At 40.5% G+C, this 19150-nt stretch overlaps 1 protein-coding gene across 1 annotated transcript in view; it reads left to right on the forward strand.

The window, feature by feature from the left end:
• The window catches only part of PIWIL4 (piwi like RNA-mediated gene silencing 4), a 44298-nt gene that overhangs the window by 9511 nt on the left and 15637 nt on the right, over positions 1 to 19150 (forward strand). The window contains exons 6-12 of the mRNA XM_033119164.1: positions 2234 to 2355; positions 3896 to 3976; positions 5470 to 5667; positions 6733 to 6844; positions 14573 to 14696; positions 15759 to 15876; positions 18254 to 18365. Coding sequence (XP_032975055.1) covers positions 2234 to 2355; positions 3896 to 3976; positions 5470 to 5667; positions 6733 to 6844; positions 14573 to 14696; positions 15759 to 15876; positions 18254 to 18365 — 867 coding nt within the window. The remainder of the gene's footprint in view (positions 1 to 2233; positions 2356 to 3895; positions 3977 to 5469; positions 5668 to 6732; positions 6845 to 14572; positions 14697 to 15758; positions 15877 to 18253; positions 18366 to 19150) is intronic.

Below are 19150 nucleotides of genomic sequence, written 5' to 3' on the forward strand. Positions count from 1 at the left end.
GTTTAATTCATTTCTTGGGTAGAATTTGGATCAATGAAGGGGTTGTTGGGTGGAGGTGGAGGCTGGGTTTCTTGACAGAAGAACCAGAAGGAGCAAAGGCACAATGATAGGAAGTGAGGGGCACATTTTAGAAACTTCTGATCATTCAGATTTAGTCAGGAAGGAATAGAAGCGTGGCTCCAAAAGTCGGGAGAAATTTAAATGTCCTCCTGAGGAAGAGGGAGTGTCCTCCATTGGCCCCTGAAGCCTTTGAGAGACAGCTTCTATGGTAGCCGTGTTAAATTACAGTTACTCTGATCACATCCTACTGAGTGGTTGACAGGAAAAGGTGGGAAGATTATTAATAAAGTGTCACTGGAATTACCTGGGCAGGATGTCAAAAGGTCTTGAACAAAGATACAAAGTGCTGCTGTGGATAAGATCCCTGAATTATCTCATTTAATCTTGAGATTAAAGGGAGCCCTGGACTCATTTCTATTTTGGAGGTGGGGAAAGGTCTTAAAAGAGTTGAAGTGACTGGCGCCACATCACACAGGCTGCAAGAGGCAGAGGTCCAATTCCAAATCAAGTGCTCTTCAGCTCCGTGCTAAATACTGGGCTTCTGGAGCAGCTGAAATAAATTAGACATTGCTGGTGTAGAAGCGCTAAGATTTGCCAACCAATTAGATAGTGGATGGAGGAAAAGTGACAGCTCACTCCGAGGCTAGCAGCCCAGGCAGGGACAGGAGGGTGTGGTGTCCAACAGCCTACATAGGAAGCAAGGAGTTGGTGTTTGGGGAAGGAGGTGCAGAGGTCGCTGAAGAGGTTGCTCTTACTGTGTTTCTCCCAAAATAAGACCGGGTCTTATGTTAAGTTTTGCTCCAAAAGACGCATTAGGACTTAGGTTCAGGGAATGTCATCCTGAAAAATCATGCTAGGGCTTATTTTCCGGTGAGGTCTTATTTTCGGGGAAACACGGCAGATGGCTGTTAGGAATGCTGTTGCTGGATAAAGGTCTTGGTGGGGACCATCTGTTCTCCGCGCCCCCCCCCCCCCCCGCCCCACTCATGCCAGCCAGCATCTTCTGCTATCTTAAGTCTTTGTCCGGAAATCTCTGTGGCGCCCCTCACCTCTCCTGCCTGCCAGACTTCTTCTAGATGTTGAGCAGCTCTTCCTGAAGCTCTCCACCTCTGATTTCTCTGCAGTTTTATCTGAAGCAGGAGGTTGCCTCAGTGAAATAGTTCATATCCTGGGAAAGGACCCGTTTCTTTTCGTTTCCATGCAATGAGCCATCCCTGCCCTACGTTCTTGGTTCACCCTGACAGTAGTTAAATAGTAAAAACTACATTTTAACTGTAGAAAATAAGGGTACAATAACATAAATGCTTGCTAATGAACTGACCTCTTCTGATTCCTTACCCTTCTGAAATATCCTCGATCAGTGATTTTTATTGACTGATTCATTCATTCTTTTATTTCAGAAACCTGTACCAAGCCCTGTCTGGTGGAAGGAGCTCTAAATTTAGTTGGGCAGCTGATACAGAGACCCATTCATGCGTTCATTATATTGTTAGAACATTGTTTCAGATTATAAAAACCCTAGGGATTTCTCTAGACTTTTCAAAAATTAATAAAAACAAATTTCCTATCTTTTTAAACTTCTACCACTTTCTCCTCTCTCTCCATGTTTACTTCCCCTCGTCTATCCCCTGTCCTTAGCTTTCTCTCTCTTCTCTTTTATAAATAAACTTTTGAGAGACGTTTATTTGAAAACCATGCACCCAGGATGGGCAGGACAGTCCCCAATAGGCTTCTGGGTATCCATACGCCCCTGAAAGTGGCTATATTATGTACATCATTGTGGTTTATACAGATGTGAAATTTTCTTGAGAGAATGTAATTTTTATCAGACTCTCAAAGCAATTTGTGGCCTCTCTCCCACCACTCCCCACAAAACATTGAGAACCACTATTCTGGAATTCTCTTTGGGTTGAATCTTTAAACCCTGAGTCTGGTTTTAATTCTCCATTAAGAAATTATAGAGTAGAGAGATACGTCATTTTTCTAGGATTAGCAAGATACAGAGAAAATAACCCCTCCAAACATAGTGTGTTGATTACATTATTACTCCCATGCTGTCATGTGCAGTCTTGTTTGTGTTAATGGGAATTAAATTGTGCTGGCTTTATCACATCTCCATTCTGCACCCTCGGGGGTCACCTGTAGAGTGCATACGCAGCCCTTCTTTTCCCAGGTCACAGAATTGTCAAGTGAAACTCAAAGAGGCGAGACTGTGAAGATGACTATCGCTCTGACGAGGGAGCTGCCGGCAAGTTCTCCCGTGTGCGTCCAGGTCTTCAGCATCATCTTCAGAAAGTAAGGTGCCTTCAGTGGGAATCGGATTTAGCCTAATGATGGCCTTCGGCATAGAGCCTGGGTCTTAAGATTATCAGTCATTTGGTAGGCCATGTGCCAGCAACAGTGTCATCTTAGGGCAGTGGTCCGTGTGCCTGCCTGAACCTGTGCAATAATGTGCACCGGAGTGAAGCACAGCCTCGAACTGGCATCAGTTGTCATTGTCCAGTATTTTTTGAGTTGAGACAAAGAACTCAGGGTTGTGATGTCTCAGTGGTAGCGGGGAGTGTACCTTTTCCCATACCCTGTATTTCCTTCTACCCGCTACCCCTAGACTGAATAGTTAGGTATCTCTGGGTTAGGAAACTGAAGGCACTGTTTTCCTCCCAGCTGCTCTCAGCTCTCACTTGGGGGGCAGAAGGAAGGCGGTGACTCAGCTTTTCAGTGTTCTTTAGGCTGATGCAGAATTATCTCGGAGGTTGGGTGATAAAAGGCAGATTCCCTAGTCCCTCAATGGACCCAGGAAACAGAATTTCATGAGTGGGGCCTGAAAATCCACACTTTTAGCAAGCTTCTCGGGTGGCACGTGAATACCCAAAAGCTTGTGAACCACTGTTTTCCGTGCTACTGGTGTGGATCAATAAGATGATCTGTTAAAAAAAAAAAAAAAAAACCCTAAGATTCGAGCCCTTTGCTCAACAGTGGCCTCTGGACAGGGTGAGCACAGTGGAGTTTGGGGTTTTGCCGAGTAGGGCCCATAAAGGAATCCCCTCCCCCCAGAGACATTATTTTCTCATTCTACTCAGACTTCTTGCAGAGGTTTTAGATCTTACATGGGCCTCAGTTTCGTACTGCATAACGCTCCTCAGAAGCCAGTCCTGCGTGTGCCCTCCGGCGAGGGAACTATTGTACGTCAGCTAACATTTCGAAGGTGCTTTTCAGTTACAGAACTCTTTCCTTGTAGTTCGTCTTATTGGATCCTCACTTCAGTGCCCTGAGGCAGGTACTATTAGAATCTCCATTTTACAGATGGGGAGGCTGAGGCTTAGTGATACTTGGAACCTCTGGGCAGCGTCAGGTCAGTGATGTGTCAGATTCCAAAGGTGACCAGGATAAGTCGCCGACGAGGCAGCCATGTTAATTGGTAGCACCTGGGGAGCTTGAGGAGCCTCCTTAGAAGCAGCCTCCTCATCTCAAAATAGGGAAGAGGCCAAAAGAGCCTTCAGACATGGCTGGCTTCAGCCCCTCCCCCGCCCCCCATGCTAACCAGAATGTTATAACCACAGTGGAAATTGCTGACAGCGTATTTGTCATTGCAATTAAACCCAGGCAAATAAAAATAATTTCAGTTGTCGTTCTCAAATATGAAGAACTGATCATTCTTACATATACGAGTACACACTCATATGTATTTTAAGTATCTGAACCCTCCAGTGCTGTGAGAATGAGAGTTCTGTACTTTCTACATATTTTTATCATTGTGTTCAGCATAGGTGCAAACTTAGAATTACTCTGTCATTCACTGATGTTTACTAAAGAGTAAAAAAATGTATACTTGCAGGATCTTAAAAAAGTTGTCTATGTACCAAATTGGACGGAACTTCTATAAGCCTTCGGAGCCCGTGGAAATTCCCCAGCACAAGTAGGTTTATTTATATTTTCTGTTCCTCTGACATTGTTATAATATGAGCACCATAATTTACGATGCAGTAGGATACCATTATGCCTCCTGTAAGAGACTCCATGGTATGAAAAGTAATGGATGTTTTTAATTTTCAAGTTTTTTATGGAATGGTGAATGTCACCCTGAAGTTAGCCAGTTTTCTTATATTAGTGTGCTAGATCGTGATCGTAAATCCTAGAAGGCATTCAGATTCTGAATGACAAGTAGTAATGAAAGCAGAATAAACTGTATTGTTACACCACAGAGTTGGTGCTCTGTTTTCTTACTGACAGGAAGTTAGCACAGGCAGGGTGGTTGATGTGAAATTCCTGGGTAAGCAGAGGTCAGACAAACAAGCCAACTGAACTACCCGAGTGAAGGGTAGAACTGTTAGGAACACTTGTAGAATTTTCACCCTAACCTGGGAAGTAGATGCTGCAGGGAAAGTGTTCAGTTATGTCTTGAATGGGTTGTTACTCAAATAATGTGGTCAAGCTCAAGACAGAGAGGTTTCCAGTAACCCAAGGGCAGACACATAAACAAAGGGTGAAGTGCACAGCAGATGGAAAATGGGGCAGGGTGTTTGGCCTTCTGCCAGGTGGAGGAAAACGGGGTTTCCATGTGTTAATTCAGTGTGTTAGAGTGGTCTGTATAAAGCATGCTGTTCCTCCCTGTCACTTATCTCTCCACCTGGATTAGAAATTCTTGCAGGGCCAGTGTGTGCTGAGCTGCACTGGGCACTCAGTGTGTGTGCTGGTCCTGAAGCCTGGCTTACTTTCACAGCGAATGAAGTCCATGAAATATCAACTGAAATGATTTTGAAAAAATGTCTTTTCTTTCGTGCCATTTCCATCCCTTTTTCTTAAGTAAGACTTCAGTCATAATATTAATAAATGTGGAAAGGAACAGTAGCCTCTGCTGCATGTGTGTACAGGATACCACTTCGATTATTTCTTATCTCATTATTAAGTCTGTCCACTGTCTTCACTACTGAATCAATATGCTTTTCTGAACCTAGATGTTTTTATGCCGGGAAAGATCACTCCATAAACGTATCAATCCTCTAGCTGAGCTTCTCAACCAGGGGCAGTTTTGCCCTCGGGGACATTTGGCAATGTCTATATAGACATTTTGGGTTGTCACAGCAGGGAGGTTACTACTGGCATCTAGTAGGCAGAGGCCAGGATATGTTAAACATCCTACAATGCACAGAACAGCCCCTAACGAAGAATTATCCAGTCCAAAATGGGAAACCCTGCTCTACAGGAATACGAGTATATTTAATCTTGAATATACGTTTAAAGACACTCCAGCTGGAAATATCCAGGGTTCTTTGTTAGCGACTGGAAGAAATCAGACTAAACAAAAAAATTATTTCATAAAAATGTAGAAAATGGGAATGTAAAATCACCATTTAAAAATGTTTGCTGTTTTTCTGATATAATAGCTTAAATTTTATTTGTTTGTTTAAGCTTGTCCCTTTGGCCAGGGTTCACCATTTCGGTGTCACAGTTTGAAAGCAGGCTCCTGTTCAGTGCTGATGTGAGTTATAAAATCCTCCGGAATGAGACTGTCCTGGAATTCATGACTGGTCTCTGCCACCAAACTGGCATGTCCGGCTTTACCCAGACATGTGAAAAACAGCTGATTGGGTTCATTGTCCTTACAAGGTAAATGCCTGCATTGAAATAAACTTTTCCCCAGAGAGTGAATTATTTATGGTATTTGGGGACAGGAAGAGCATCAGGGTGTTGGCCTAAGCACAGATCTGATCAGTGCACCCCCCTGTTCAGAAGACCAGGTCCTTCTCAGTTGTCTCGAGGTCAGACTTTCTCGAGTGGTGTTCTAGACTGTCCACAGTCTGACGTGGTCTGGCATTATCTCTTGCTCTCCCTTAACCCCCAGTAGATTGCACTTTGCTGCTGCAGTGTCTCTGCCTGGATTCCCCATCCCTAATTCCGCTTTCAAATTTTTGCTTCCACAAAAGCCTAGCTCAAATGTTACTGCTTTTCTGTGCACTCAGTTAAAATGATTCAGTTCCCGCCCTGTGCTGCTCAAATAGCACATTGCTTACAGCCACCTCTTTATGGCCATTTTATTTCATGTTATGACATTATAGGATAGAACAATAGGCCCATTCTCATCTTCTCTGTAAGATTATGTGGTCTCTGAGACCTCTACGTTTGTCTATATATAATATTCCCTTGATGCACATTGCGCCAAATTCAACATGGGCAGATGAAAAAGCTGAGTATGAAAAAGCTGACCACGCGCAGCTGCTAGTCCACAGTGCTTCTTTTAGAGGACCTGCTGGCCTTCTTGTGGTCTGGCTTGGAAGTTGCACTGCAAGTTGCTTTTCTGGTTTACATAGCAGAGAGGTGGGACTTGTTAAATTCCGCACCACCTGGGGTGAGAAGCTTGCTTTCTTATCCTCCTGTCGTGATCTGTATGACTAGTTTATCTAGTTTATCACACTTTTTAAAAGTCACCTTGTAAAGTACGAAGAGCCTTGGAGAAACCTGACAGGGAGGGTTTATACTGAAGAGTTAATTATTTCTCTTCTTAGATAAGAGCTAATCATTTTGTTAAAAAGTGATCTTGTGTTCTTGTGTTATTATCTTTCATAATTTCTGAAATTCTGGAGTCGAATACTTTGAATTCAAAGTGTAGTGAAATAGCTGCTTATCTTGTATGATTTGGAAAAAATTTTTTTAACGCTGTCTTGCATTCACCAGGTACAATAACAAAACCTATCGCATCGATGACATTGACTGGTCAGTGAAGCCCACCCATACCTTTCAGAAGCGGGATGGCACTGAGATTACCTATGTGGATTACTACAAGCAGGTAGGACTTTTCCCTCTTCATCCTCATCTCCCTTCCTCTTAGCTCAGAGAAGTCTCCCTATTTCTTTCCAAGTCCAACAGCAACCCCCACTCACACACCAAATTGTCAAGTAGAGTCTCCCTCCAGCATAATTCTCTGACTTGTCCCTTCCCCTCCATCCCTGCCATCTTTGGCTTGACTCAGATTCTCATCCTGTCTGCTATTGTCATTATTCCTGTGGTCTGAGCAGTCGCCCTTAAAAGCATATCTAATAATGTCACTTCCCTGCTTAAAATATTTCCGTCGCTCCCCATTGCCTTAGGAGCCATATCTAATTTCCTGGGCAGTTTCCAAGGCCCTTTGTGATCTGGCCACTCCCTGCCTCTTGAGCTTCATCCCGTTTCCTTTGTATGTTCTGCTGTGTCTCCTGTTTGTGGTTCCTCGAGTTAGTTACTCCCCTGTGCCTTTTCACACATGCTGCTTCCTCTACCTGGACACCCCTTCTCAGCCAGCCAATCACTGAACACCCTCTCATACTCAGCTCAGCCATCAACGCTTAGGTGAGCGCCATTATGCTCTCCCCAGGGCTCCCTTCCCTGCAGTTAGCTGCGTCAGATTATTATAGGCAGAACGTGCATGGTCTGACTGCCCTCCTGGATTTGGATCTCTTTATTGTTGGATACCCAGAGCTAGCACAGTGCCTTGCACGTAGTAGATACTCAAACATTTAATCACCTGCTGCTCTGGGAGCATGAGTCACAGTTATCACCATTACCCCTGCCCCCACTTTCCACCTACAGTTCCTTTCAGACGCTCCTTCTCTTTAATGTACAGTCATATTCAAGAGAGTCTGAAAAATCTCACAGATGTTTTAAAAACCAAAGCAGAAACCCTTCCTTGACCTTCCTATGCCTTCAAGAAAAGCTATCTCTTTTCTTCTTCTTAGCTAATTTCTTTAGAAGGTCATCTACACCAGCTCCCAGCATCTCTTCAGTTCTTCCTTCCCGAAGCCTCAGCAGCCTAATATCCAATTTCGCTGCTTTGGAAATAACTCCCTAAAAGTTACATTCAGTTAGGATTCTCATCCTAACGGGCTTTTGATGGCATTTGACACTAGTGACCACTTCCACCTCGTTGAACTGCCAGCCTTGACTCCTGGGGCACATCCCTGGTGGGTCTCCAGTAGGTTTCAGGTTGTCCTTTCTCATCCTTTTTTGATATTTCCCCCTCCTTTCCCCCAAACTTTAAATGCTATTACCCACCACGGTTCCGTTGTATATTGGATCTTTTCTTCATATTTTGAGACCTCTCAAATACAGTATTTCTGCTTTGCCCTCATTTCTAAATTACATATTCGTCCCTATTTTCAGACCATATTTGCATAAATATCCTGCAGGCAGCTCAAACTAACATGATTCATACCGAATTCATTGTCTTTCCTACTCCTGTTTCTCCTTGGAACTCTGCCTCTCAGGAAATCATTCTGCTTCCTTCCTCTGCTTCACCCTCTCCTCCTCATTCAGTTGTCACCAAGATGAGTTCTGCCTCCTTACCCTTGAATTCTCTCTGGACCCTGTGACTTCTCCCCAGCCCTGTTTACTGCATCAACGCAGAACTTCTCACGATGCCCATTTGGGGATTTCCATCACCCTTTTATGGTCTTGCCTCAGCTCTCTCCTCTGTGATCCATCATCCTCATGGTCACTGGAGAGATCTTTCTGAAATTCTGCCTGGAAATGTGGTTAAGAACACAAGTTCTGCCAATTCCATGCTGTTTTGATTATTGTTGCCCTGTAGTACAAGCTGAAGTCAGGGAATGTGATACCTCCAGCCTTGTTCTTTTTCCTTAGGATTGCTTTGGCTATTCGGGGTCTTTTGTGGTCCCATACAAATCTGATGATTTTTTGTTCTCCTTCTTTAAAAAATAAAGGGGTTGGGGTTTTGATAGACATTGCATTAAATCTGTATATTGCTTTCGGTAATACGGCCATTTTAACTATATTGATTCTTCCAATTCATGAACATGGAATGTCTTTCCATTTCTTTTTGTCTTGTACAATTTCTTTTTAAAATGTCTTGCAGTATTCAGTATATAGGTCTTTCACATCTTTGGTTAAGTTCATTCCTAGGTATTTTATTCTTTATGTTGCAATTGCAAAAGGAATTTTTTTTTTAAATTTCTTTTTCTGAGATTTCATTGTTAGTATATAGGAATGCAGTGGACTTTTGTACGTTGATTTTGTAGCCAGCAACTTTACTGTATTTGTTTATTGTTTCAAATAGCTTTTTGGTGGAGTTTTTAGGGTTTTCTATATAACATCATGTCATCTGCAAAAAGTAACAATTTGACTTCTTCATTCCCAATTTGGATGCCTTTTATTTCTTTCTCTTGCCTGATTACTCTGGCGAGGACTTCCAACACTATGTTGGAAAGCAGAGGTGATAGGGGACAGCCCTGTCGTGTTCCTGAACATAGAGCAAAGGGCTTCAGGTTTTCACCATTAATTATGAGATTAGCTGAGGGCATGTCATATATGGCCTTTATTATGTTAAGGTATTTTCCTTCTATACCTATTTTATTAAGTGTTTTAATCATAAATGGATGTTGTATCTTGTCAAATGCTTTTTCTGCATCAATTGATATAATCATATGATTTTTGTCCTTTATTTTGTTGATGTGATGTATCACATTGATGGATCTGCATATGTTGAACCATCCTTGTGCCCCGGGGATGAACCCCACTTGGTTGTGATGAATAATCTTTTTAATGTATTCGATTTGCTAGAATTTTATTTAGGATTTTTTGCATCGGTACTCATCAGAGATACTGGTCTGTAATTTTCTTTTTTTGTGCTATCCTTTCAGGTTTTGGTATCAGGGTAATGTTGACCTCATAAAATGAGTTAGGGAGTGTTGTCTCTTCTTCAATTTTTTGGAAGAGTTTGAGTAGGACAGGTATTAGATCCTCTTTGAATGTTTGGTAGAATTCACTAGTGAAGCCATCTGGTCCCGGACTTTTGCTTTTGGGAAGGTTTCGGATGACTGATTTAATTTCCTTGCTAGTGATCGGTCTATTTAGATTTTCCAATTCTCGTGATTCAGCCTAGGAAGGCTATATGTTTCTAAGAACTTGTCCATTTCTTCTAGGTTATTGAATTTGGTGGAATATAGTCCTTCATAGTATTCTTGGGTGATCCTTTGTATTTCTGTGGCATCTGTGATAACTTCCCCTCTTTCACTTCTGATTTTGTTTATTTGTGCCTTTTCTCTTTTTATTTTAGTGAGTCTAGACAAGAGTTTGTCAATTTTATTAATCTTTTCAAAGAACCAGCTCGTTGTTGCATTAATTTTTTTCTATTGTCTTTTTGTTCTCTATTTCATTTAGTTCTGCTCTGGTTTTTATTATTTCCTTCTGCTGACTTTGGGTTTCATTTGTTCTTTTATTTTCCTAGTTCTTTAAGGGGTTATTTATCTGGGATTTTTCCTGTTTCTTGAGATAGGCCTGTAATGACATAATCAAAACAGTATGGTATTGGCAGAAAAACAGACACACAGACCAATGGAATAGAATTGAGAACCCAGAAATAAATCCACATAAATATGGACAGATAATTTTTAACAAAGGAGCTAAAAACATACAATGAAGAAAAGAAAGCCTCTTTAATAAATATTGCTGGGAGAATTAGAAAGTCACCTGCAAAAGAATGAAACCAGACTGCTATTTGTCACCATGTACCAAAATGAATTAAAAATGGTTCAAAGACCTAAATATAAGACCTGTAACAATAAACTGCAGAGAAAAAAACTTAGGTACTAAACTTATGGACCTTGGGTTCAAAGAGCATTTTATGAATTTGACTCTAAAGGGAAGCAAGGGAAGTAAAAGCTAAAATAAATGAATGGGACTATAGCAAACTCAAAAGCTTCTGCACAGCAAAAGAAACTGGCAAAATAAAGAGAATGGCAACCAACAGAATGGGAGAAGATTCTTAAAAACAATGCCTCTGATAAGGGGCTAATATCCAAAATATATAAGGAACTCATACAACTCAACAACAAAAAAACAAACAATCCAATTGAAAAATGGGCAAAAGACCTGAGGAGACATTTCTCCAAAAAGGACATACAAATGGCCAATAGACATATGAAAAAAATGCTCGACAACACTAATCATCAGAGAAATGCAAATAAAAACCACAACGAGATTATCACCTCACACAAGTTAGAATGGGTATCATCAACAAAACAAATACCGTGTTTCCCCGAAAATAAGACGTAGCTGCACAATCAGCTCTAATGCGTCTTTTGGAGCAAAAATGAATATAAGACTCGGTATTATATAATATTATATTATATTATGTCTGGTCTTATAGTAAAATAAGACCGAGTCTTATATTCATTTTTGCTCCAAAAGACGCATTAGAGCTGATTGTCTTATTTTTGGGGAAATACGGTAGTAACAAGTGTTGGACAGGCTGTGGAGAAAAAGGAACCCTCATACACTGTTGGTGGGAATACAGACTGGTGCAGCTGCTATGTAAGGCAGTGTGGAGATTCCTCAGAAAATTACGAATAGAATTACCATATGACCCAGCAATCCCACTCCTGGGTATCTACCCGAAAAATCTGAAAACATTCATAAAGACATATGTGCTTCAATGTTTATTGCAGCTTTATTTACAGTGGCCAAGACATTGAAACAACCAAAGTGTCCTTCAATAGATGAATGGATAAAGAAGTTGTGGTATATGTACACAATGGAATACTATTTAGTGGTAAGAAAAGATGAAATAGGACCATTTGTGACAACATGGATGGATCTTGAGATTATTATGCTAAGCGAAATAAGTCAGACAGAAAAAGTTGAGAACCATATCATTTCACTGATATGCGGGATATAAAACTGAAAACAACAAAAGAACAAGACAAATGAAGAAACAGAAACTCATAGACACAATAGTTTAGTGGTTACCAGAGGGTAAGGGGGGTGGCAGGTGGTAGATGAGGGTAAAGGAGATCAAATATATGGTGATGGAAGCAGAACTGACTCTGGGTGGTGAACACACAATGTGATTATCTAGATGATGTGATACAGAATTGTATACCCGAAATCTAACTTTGCTAACAATTGTCACCCCAATAAACTTTAATTAAAAAAAAAAGACAAAACATAAGCTCTGGAATGAAATGGTCTTGGCACTAGCTGTGCAATCTTGGGCAAATCGCTGAACATGAAGTGTTGTCTGTAAAGGGAGTTGTCTTGCTGCCTTGGTGGTGCAGTGTACTCTTTCAAAGAGATAGTAACGCATGCAGAGCCTTTAGCCCGGTGCCTGCACATTGTGAGTACTAGGTAAACGGTGGGGACCCTGCCCCTCTTTTCCTAGCCTCTCCTACTTCATCTCTAACATCACACAGTGTTGCCCCATCTCACCTTTAGCTTCATCTCCCACAACTTTCCCAGCACACACCCCATGCTGCTATCGTCCCAGTCCACTTGCTGTCACTAAATGTTCCTCAGCCTTTGCTCGTGTTCACTAGACATCTGCATAAAGCCACGTTGTACCTTTCCTTTTCACCACCAGGTAAAATCCTAGCTTCAAGGTCAACTGTCACGTCATTTGTGAAGTCCTCTCTGACTTTGTTTCCTGGCAAAGTCACAGAACAACTGTATGTTCACTTCTCTAAGCACTTGTACCACACATCAGGCTGCTTCTAGAACACATCTTCCCTGGAGAACAAGATGTCATTTGGCTAGCCCTTGATGTGTAGTGCCTAGCAAAGCATCTTGTACATAAAATGTGGTGTATAAGTGTTTGTTTATTAAACACAAAGTCTGTTAAACATCTGGGTTTCTTTTTTGCATGGTTAAATTTGTTCTTCTGTGAACAGATGTATTTTAGGACCTTTGGCATTCGGAAAAGGGAATCATAGTAAAATCCCACTCACTTACTTTGTAATGAGTTGTGTTCACTACATTTCTATTGTAATTAGGGAGAAAAAAACAAAACAAAATTATGTCAATTTCTAAAATGTTTTCCTTTCCATTGAGGAAAGGAACACTAAATAATTATGTAGCCAAGTTCCGAAGTGGAAGACATGTTGATATTTGCCTTATGACACAGCTTATGGGGTAGAGTTCTTGACCATGCTCCTGGTAAAGAGAATACCTCTTCCTGGAACGTTCTCCAGCTTTGCTTGAGCTCTTACCCAGGTCTCTCTATGCCCCTACATTTTCTTCAAGGTGCTCGCTGGATTCTCCCTCCTTCATGAAATCTTCCCTGATTTATCAGCCATGAATTGTTTCACCACCACCACTATTCCTCCATCCCCCTCAGGGACCCCATACTGAGCGGTGTAACAAGCTGTGGTTCCCAAGTCTTAAACTGTGCTAATGTCCAGTTATGGGGCCTTTGGAAAGTTGTTTAGTATCTCACAGTGTTTCCTCTTCTACGAAGGGGATGATGATAATATCTGTCTCATAAGTTTGTTGACATTAAATGAGGAAAGATGCAGGTGCTTAGCCATTATTTGTGCTTCTCGTCTATCTTGTTTTGTAGATGATGGAGTATGTGTAAAGGCGGGGACTGTGCCCTCTTTTATCTTCGTTTCCGTTGTGGTCCTGGAACACAGTAGGCACAGACATGTGTACTGAGTTAATGGAGTCATGTATAAAAACTGTCTTTCTACAAAGGCTTGTCCAGGGTTTTTAGCCATAACATTAGCTGCAATCACGACATTAAATTGCACTTTCCTGAATTGTTTTTTATTTTGATGACTAAATAAATAAAAGTCCTTTTTTGAATTGGAAAGATTCTCACTTCTTACTTAATTATAATTATTGATGTCAGCATCACATAGTGCCCAGGAATTTTGTAATTTATAATTCCATGTGTTCTGTTATGAGTACTGAGCAAATTGTACTAGAAATGAATGTTAATTGAAACCTTTGCCTTTGGATGGGCAAATGGACCTTTTGACAAGGTGACAATGTTGAAATTCAAGTTTCGGTGAGGAAAGGGGGTGAGGTAGGAGCTCATTAAAATCCAGACAGTGTGCTTAGTGGTTTACATGGGATGCTTCTGAGGTACTGTTCGCTTCACTTCATAGATGAGAAAAGGTAAGGAACTTCCCCAGTGTCCAGTCCAATTCAGTAGAAGAGCCGGGGATCACATTCACAGTTGTCACACTTCACAGTTGCTTACCTATAACGTCAGGCAATCCTGGAAGTGAAGGAGGTCATGCTCTTTTGGGAAATCCGAGGTTGACTCAGTGTCACCCTTGCCTCCAACTTGTGTATAGATAGTTTCAAAATGAATACAGATACTTACAGCCCGTTAGTGATGCATGGGGCAGTCTGCCTCAGTCATCAGTAGCGGAAATGCTGCTATTGAGTCAGCTCCAGTAGGGTCATTGTACTATGTATGAGCTAGCTGGAGGCCGTTCTGACCCTGAGTGAAACCCAGAAGAGAGGAGGAAAATGATTAAAAACAAAACAAAATGATGTTGCCCTATAAAAAGTAGATAAAATCATAAACCTGACCCTCAGCTATAAAAGACAGAGCCTGGGAAGTAGAAATGAGTAGGTAACTGTGTAGAAATGAGTAGGTAACTGTGGGGTTTTTTTTTTCTTCATTGAAAAAATTTGCTGATTTATGCGTTTTGGGATTACCTTGTTGCTTACAAGCAAAGATGCTCTTTTTACAGTGTTTCCATATTAACTTTTCCCTCATTAATCTTGCATTCTGTAGCAATATGATATTACTGTATCTGACCTAAATCAGCCAATGCTTGTTAGTCTGTTGAAAAGCAAGAGAAATGACAACGCTGAGGCTCGGATGGCCCACCTGATACCTGAGCTCTGCTTTCTAACAGGTAATGTTTATATTTTATACTCCGTCAGGCTCTTGATCGCAGGCTTCTGAGTCTTAGCAGTGGGCAGACCACCCTCCTTCAGTTAGCTGAGCATGAATTCCGCCCTCCGCGGATGGACCCTTAAATGATTTATTTTGATAGTAGAGCAAGAGGGAGGATGGAATGCCCTTTGGAAATTGCGTGGCACATTAAAAGTTACCTGTTTTTCTTTATCTCGCGTATTCCATGTGTTACTTCGTGAAATAGGCCCCAGATATTGTCCTACAACAAAGCTGCTCTTCACCATTTCCTGAACTTCACTAGTTCAGGAAGCCATATGACTTTGATTTTCTTCTGGTATACTGTTTGAGTGTGCCAAAATGATCCTTAGTCTCTTTTAGCATGAGCTTCCAGAAAGTAATCTTCACTATGTAGTAGAATCTGAATAACTGTCTTGAGTATTCTTAATGATATTCATTTGATTAACAGGGTGGGACTAAGAAGGGCAGACTTTCTACTTTTTACATTTTTTGTTTTGCTTGAATCAGTTATGGTATGTATATGTTTATTTTGCAATTGGAAACACTCATAAGGATATGATCCTTGAAGGGAGGGATGCTGATCCTTAGTGGTATTCTGATATCCTAGATCTGCACCTTCCCACCTGGTAGCCAGTAGCACATGTGTTTATTGAGCACTTGAAATGTGACTAGCACACCTAAGGGTCTGAATGGAGCTGTGCTATAAGTGTAAAATGCAGACTGGATTTCTAAGACTTAGTATGAAAAAAAGGGGAAATAGCTCAGTAATTTTTTTATATTGATTACACGTTGAAATGATAATTTAGATAGAGTTAAATAATTATTAGTGATATGCTATTTAAATCATTTCAACTGTTTCTTTTTTTTAACGTGGCTAGTAGAAAATTTTTAATGACATCTGTGGCTTGCATTTCTACTGGACAGTGCTATCCAGATGCTAAATCCAATTCAGTTTAACTGGAAAGCTTACCCTGTGCCCGAGATGAGCTGGGGTTACAGGGTATACTGTTCATTTTTCACTGTTTTTATTTCCATTTAACAGGGCTGAGTAGCCGAGTAACCTCTGATTTCCAACTGATGAAGGTCGTGGCTGAAGAAATGCGGCTCAGTCCTTTGGGAAGGCAGCAGCGCCTGGCCAGACTTGCTGATGACATCCACAGGTACTCGGACACCTCGCTGGGACCAGCGTGCACCCCACTTTAAGGCCTATTTTATAGAATTGGATGATGTATAAGACACTCCATTCCTTGCTGAAAATGTCTCATTTCTACTGATTCAGAGCAATGCACTTTTGAAATGTGTTGTCCAGAGCCAGGTTCATCCAAGAGGCCTCAGGACTATGGGTCGAGGGGAAGTGGCTGAAGGCCATGCAGGAAGAGAGGTACCACCCCACTTCAACTACACAGCTCTGCTTTCATCTATTTAATACATTGAGGTTCTGGATAAATTTTTGAATGAAGAAAAGGGTTGTAATTTAAAAAAATAAAAACTATTCCAGGCCTCCAATATTCAGGGTCAGGAATGTTCAGATCTGAATAGAATGGCTTCAGCACACTGATGATTAGGAAAATCCTACTGTGTATTCTTTAAACTTAGGAATACCTTTGTACCCTTTGGTTCAGCCCACCTGATTCTCAGATGGCATTACTACCCTCGTTTATGACTGTTTGCTATAACCTGTGATGGGGAAATGGAGCCTTCCCCCGTTCTCCTTCTGACCTCCCAAAACGTCACTTTCTAGTAGGGTTGCCGCAAGTAACTACTGGGCACTTAAAATGTGGTTAGTGCCACATCTTGGAATGACCACATTTTGGATATATTGGATATATATTTTACATATACGTATATGTGTACATATACGTATATGTGTGTATATATATATATATATAATAATTTCATTTATTAATTTTTACTTTTTTAATGCGGCTACTAGGGAACTTTAAATTATAACATATGTGGCTTGTTTTATATTTCTACTGGGCAATTTTATTAGAGAATGGTCTCTTTTTTAAAAAATGAAAAATTTGGAGGAGGAATTTGGAAATTTACATAAACAAAAAGAGGTGTGTGTGTATACTCTGTAAATATTTGTTTAATAAATGAGTGAATCATGTATATTCTTTCAGATATTTTCAAATGCATATAATCATGTTCTCTTTAGGAAAATGGCAAAGTACAGTACATTATGTTTTGTAACTTGCTTTTTCTGGAACATTTCCGTATGATAAATGTGCATCTTTACTATCATGCTAGTGGTTTCAGAGATTTTTATTTTATGGCTACACTTTAGGTCATTTATCCTGGACATCCCTCAGACTTATTCCTACGTGAGAATAACTTACTCCTACTTACTTCTCATTCTCTCCCCTTATACCGGGCTATAGATTAATCTTCCTGACACATCTACCTGCCACCTTCCAGTAATCCCATTTATTCCCACCCAGGGTCCTGACCAATTATCTTCTCACATATCTCTTCTTGGACAGATAGTATCTAAAACAAAATAATTAATTCAAAGTATTCCGTGTGACCGGACCAGACATAACATGAATAGATGGAAATAATGAGCTGTGATAAAGTTCGTGGTAAAGAGGTTCAAGCTTCCCTAAAGAGAGGGGAAGCTTTGATAAGTAAATAAAAGCATGAATTTTATCAGTCTCTTTTGTGAGTGCCTGGCTTACCGTGCACGGGCTACTGTAATAGAGGCCAGGACACAAAATCAGTATGGTAGCTCTCTTCAAGGAGCTTACAGCTTGATAGAGATGACCATACATCATATACCAATGAGATAATACAGAAATGATGATTAAAGTGTACTAAATTATAAACTTAAAGTACTATGCAAATATAAAGTGGTTATTACTGCTAATACTAATATTCTCCTCTTAGTCTTCCCATTGCCCTCTCTGTCCTATGAATCTTCTGAAACGTAAGGTCCTTATGTCCCCTTCTTTTGTCATTCTTCATCCACTCCCAAGCACCAAATTCAGATATTCCCAGAAGACATCTCCACATCCAGAGGCTCCACAATGTGTCTTTATTAACAAGTTTACTATCAGGGATAATATGTCACATTTATTGAGCACAGAGCAAGTGCCAGGCACTTTGGTTTTACTTTCTGTGTATTGTCATATTTAATCTTTACACCAAATCTATGAAGTAGCTAGTTCTATTATCCCTACCTTTTGCCAATAAGGAAACCACAGCTTTAAAAGACTTAAAAGTTTGCTTAAGGTCACATATTATTAAATGTCAGCACTAGGAGTAAAACCTTGGTCTGTCTGGTTCAAAGGCTCATTTTGCTAACCAATGTGCCGCACTGGAAGCTTTTTCCATCCCTGCAAGTCCCAAATGGCCACAGTCCCCTAATTCTTTAGAGCAGGAGGGAAAAAATAATAGTGAGTAGAAATATAAGTCAGGAATCTTTCAAAAAAAATCAACCTCTGAATAATTCAGTAAATTATAATTTTATCTCTAATTCTTAAAATTCTTTAGAAGATAGCACTTTAATGACTTAAAACTCAACTCTCTCAACAGAAACAAGGATGCCCGTTTTGAGCTGGAGACCTGGGGACTGCATTTTGGATGCCAGATGTCTCTGACTGGCCGGGTTGTGCCTTCAGAAAAAATACTAATGCAAGATCACATAGTAAGTGCTGTGATTTTATTTTTATCTAACAGTATTTGCTTGAATATGTGTTAAGTTCGATCATATGCCAGAGTGACTCCGTGGGCTTGTCATATTCATTTGGTTTCCCCAGGGCTGCCATATTCCTCCACTTCCTTTGTCCTAAACCTTGAGGTCCCTTCTGTGTTCCTTTTCAATCTCAGTGTACTTGCATGGACTTAGTGGCACCCAGAGGACATGATTTAGGTCATAGTATGATGTGGTAGTAGATACATTTAAACATGTATTCGAAAATGGCATTTCAAACCATTGCAGTTAAAACATGCCCCCTTATTATTGGGTATTGTGCTCTTCCGTCACCAAAAAAAAAAAAAAAAGCCATAGTATGTGGGAAAATTCTATGAACTGGTTAAGGTTAATTATAATAGACTATGCTTCCTGATACCAGAGTTGTTTTTTCCCCAAAGTAGAATGCTGCTCAGCTGGCATAAACAGGAAGGTATTCACGTAGAAACCACCCTCTGCCATAGTGTTTAGGGAGAAAGGTATTCTGAAACTTGAAGAGACCAATCATTGCCTCTTTCAGCTTCTGTTGAAGAAATGTATCTACTTTATGCAACAATTGTGCATTAACTTTCAACTTATCCCTGGTGTTATGCCCATTTTAAAATCTAGTTATATTTCATTTCATTTTAAAGGCTCTCTTCTTTCATTTATTTGATATAAGCCAACATGTCTAAACTAATATAACCGAACAGAGAATCTGCCAACTGAACTGTTGGCAGACTGAGGATTTTTTAAGTCAT

Source organism: Rhinolophus ferrumequinum, chromosome 11 (assembly GCF_004115265.2).
Source record: "Rhinolophus ferrumequinum isolate MPI-CBG mRhiFer1 chromosome 11, mRhiFer1_v1.p, whole genome shotgun sequence".
Lineage (NCBI taxonomy): Eukaryota > Metazoa > Chordata > Mammalia > Chiroptera > Rhinolophidae > Rhinolophus > Rhinolophus ferrumequinum.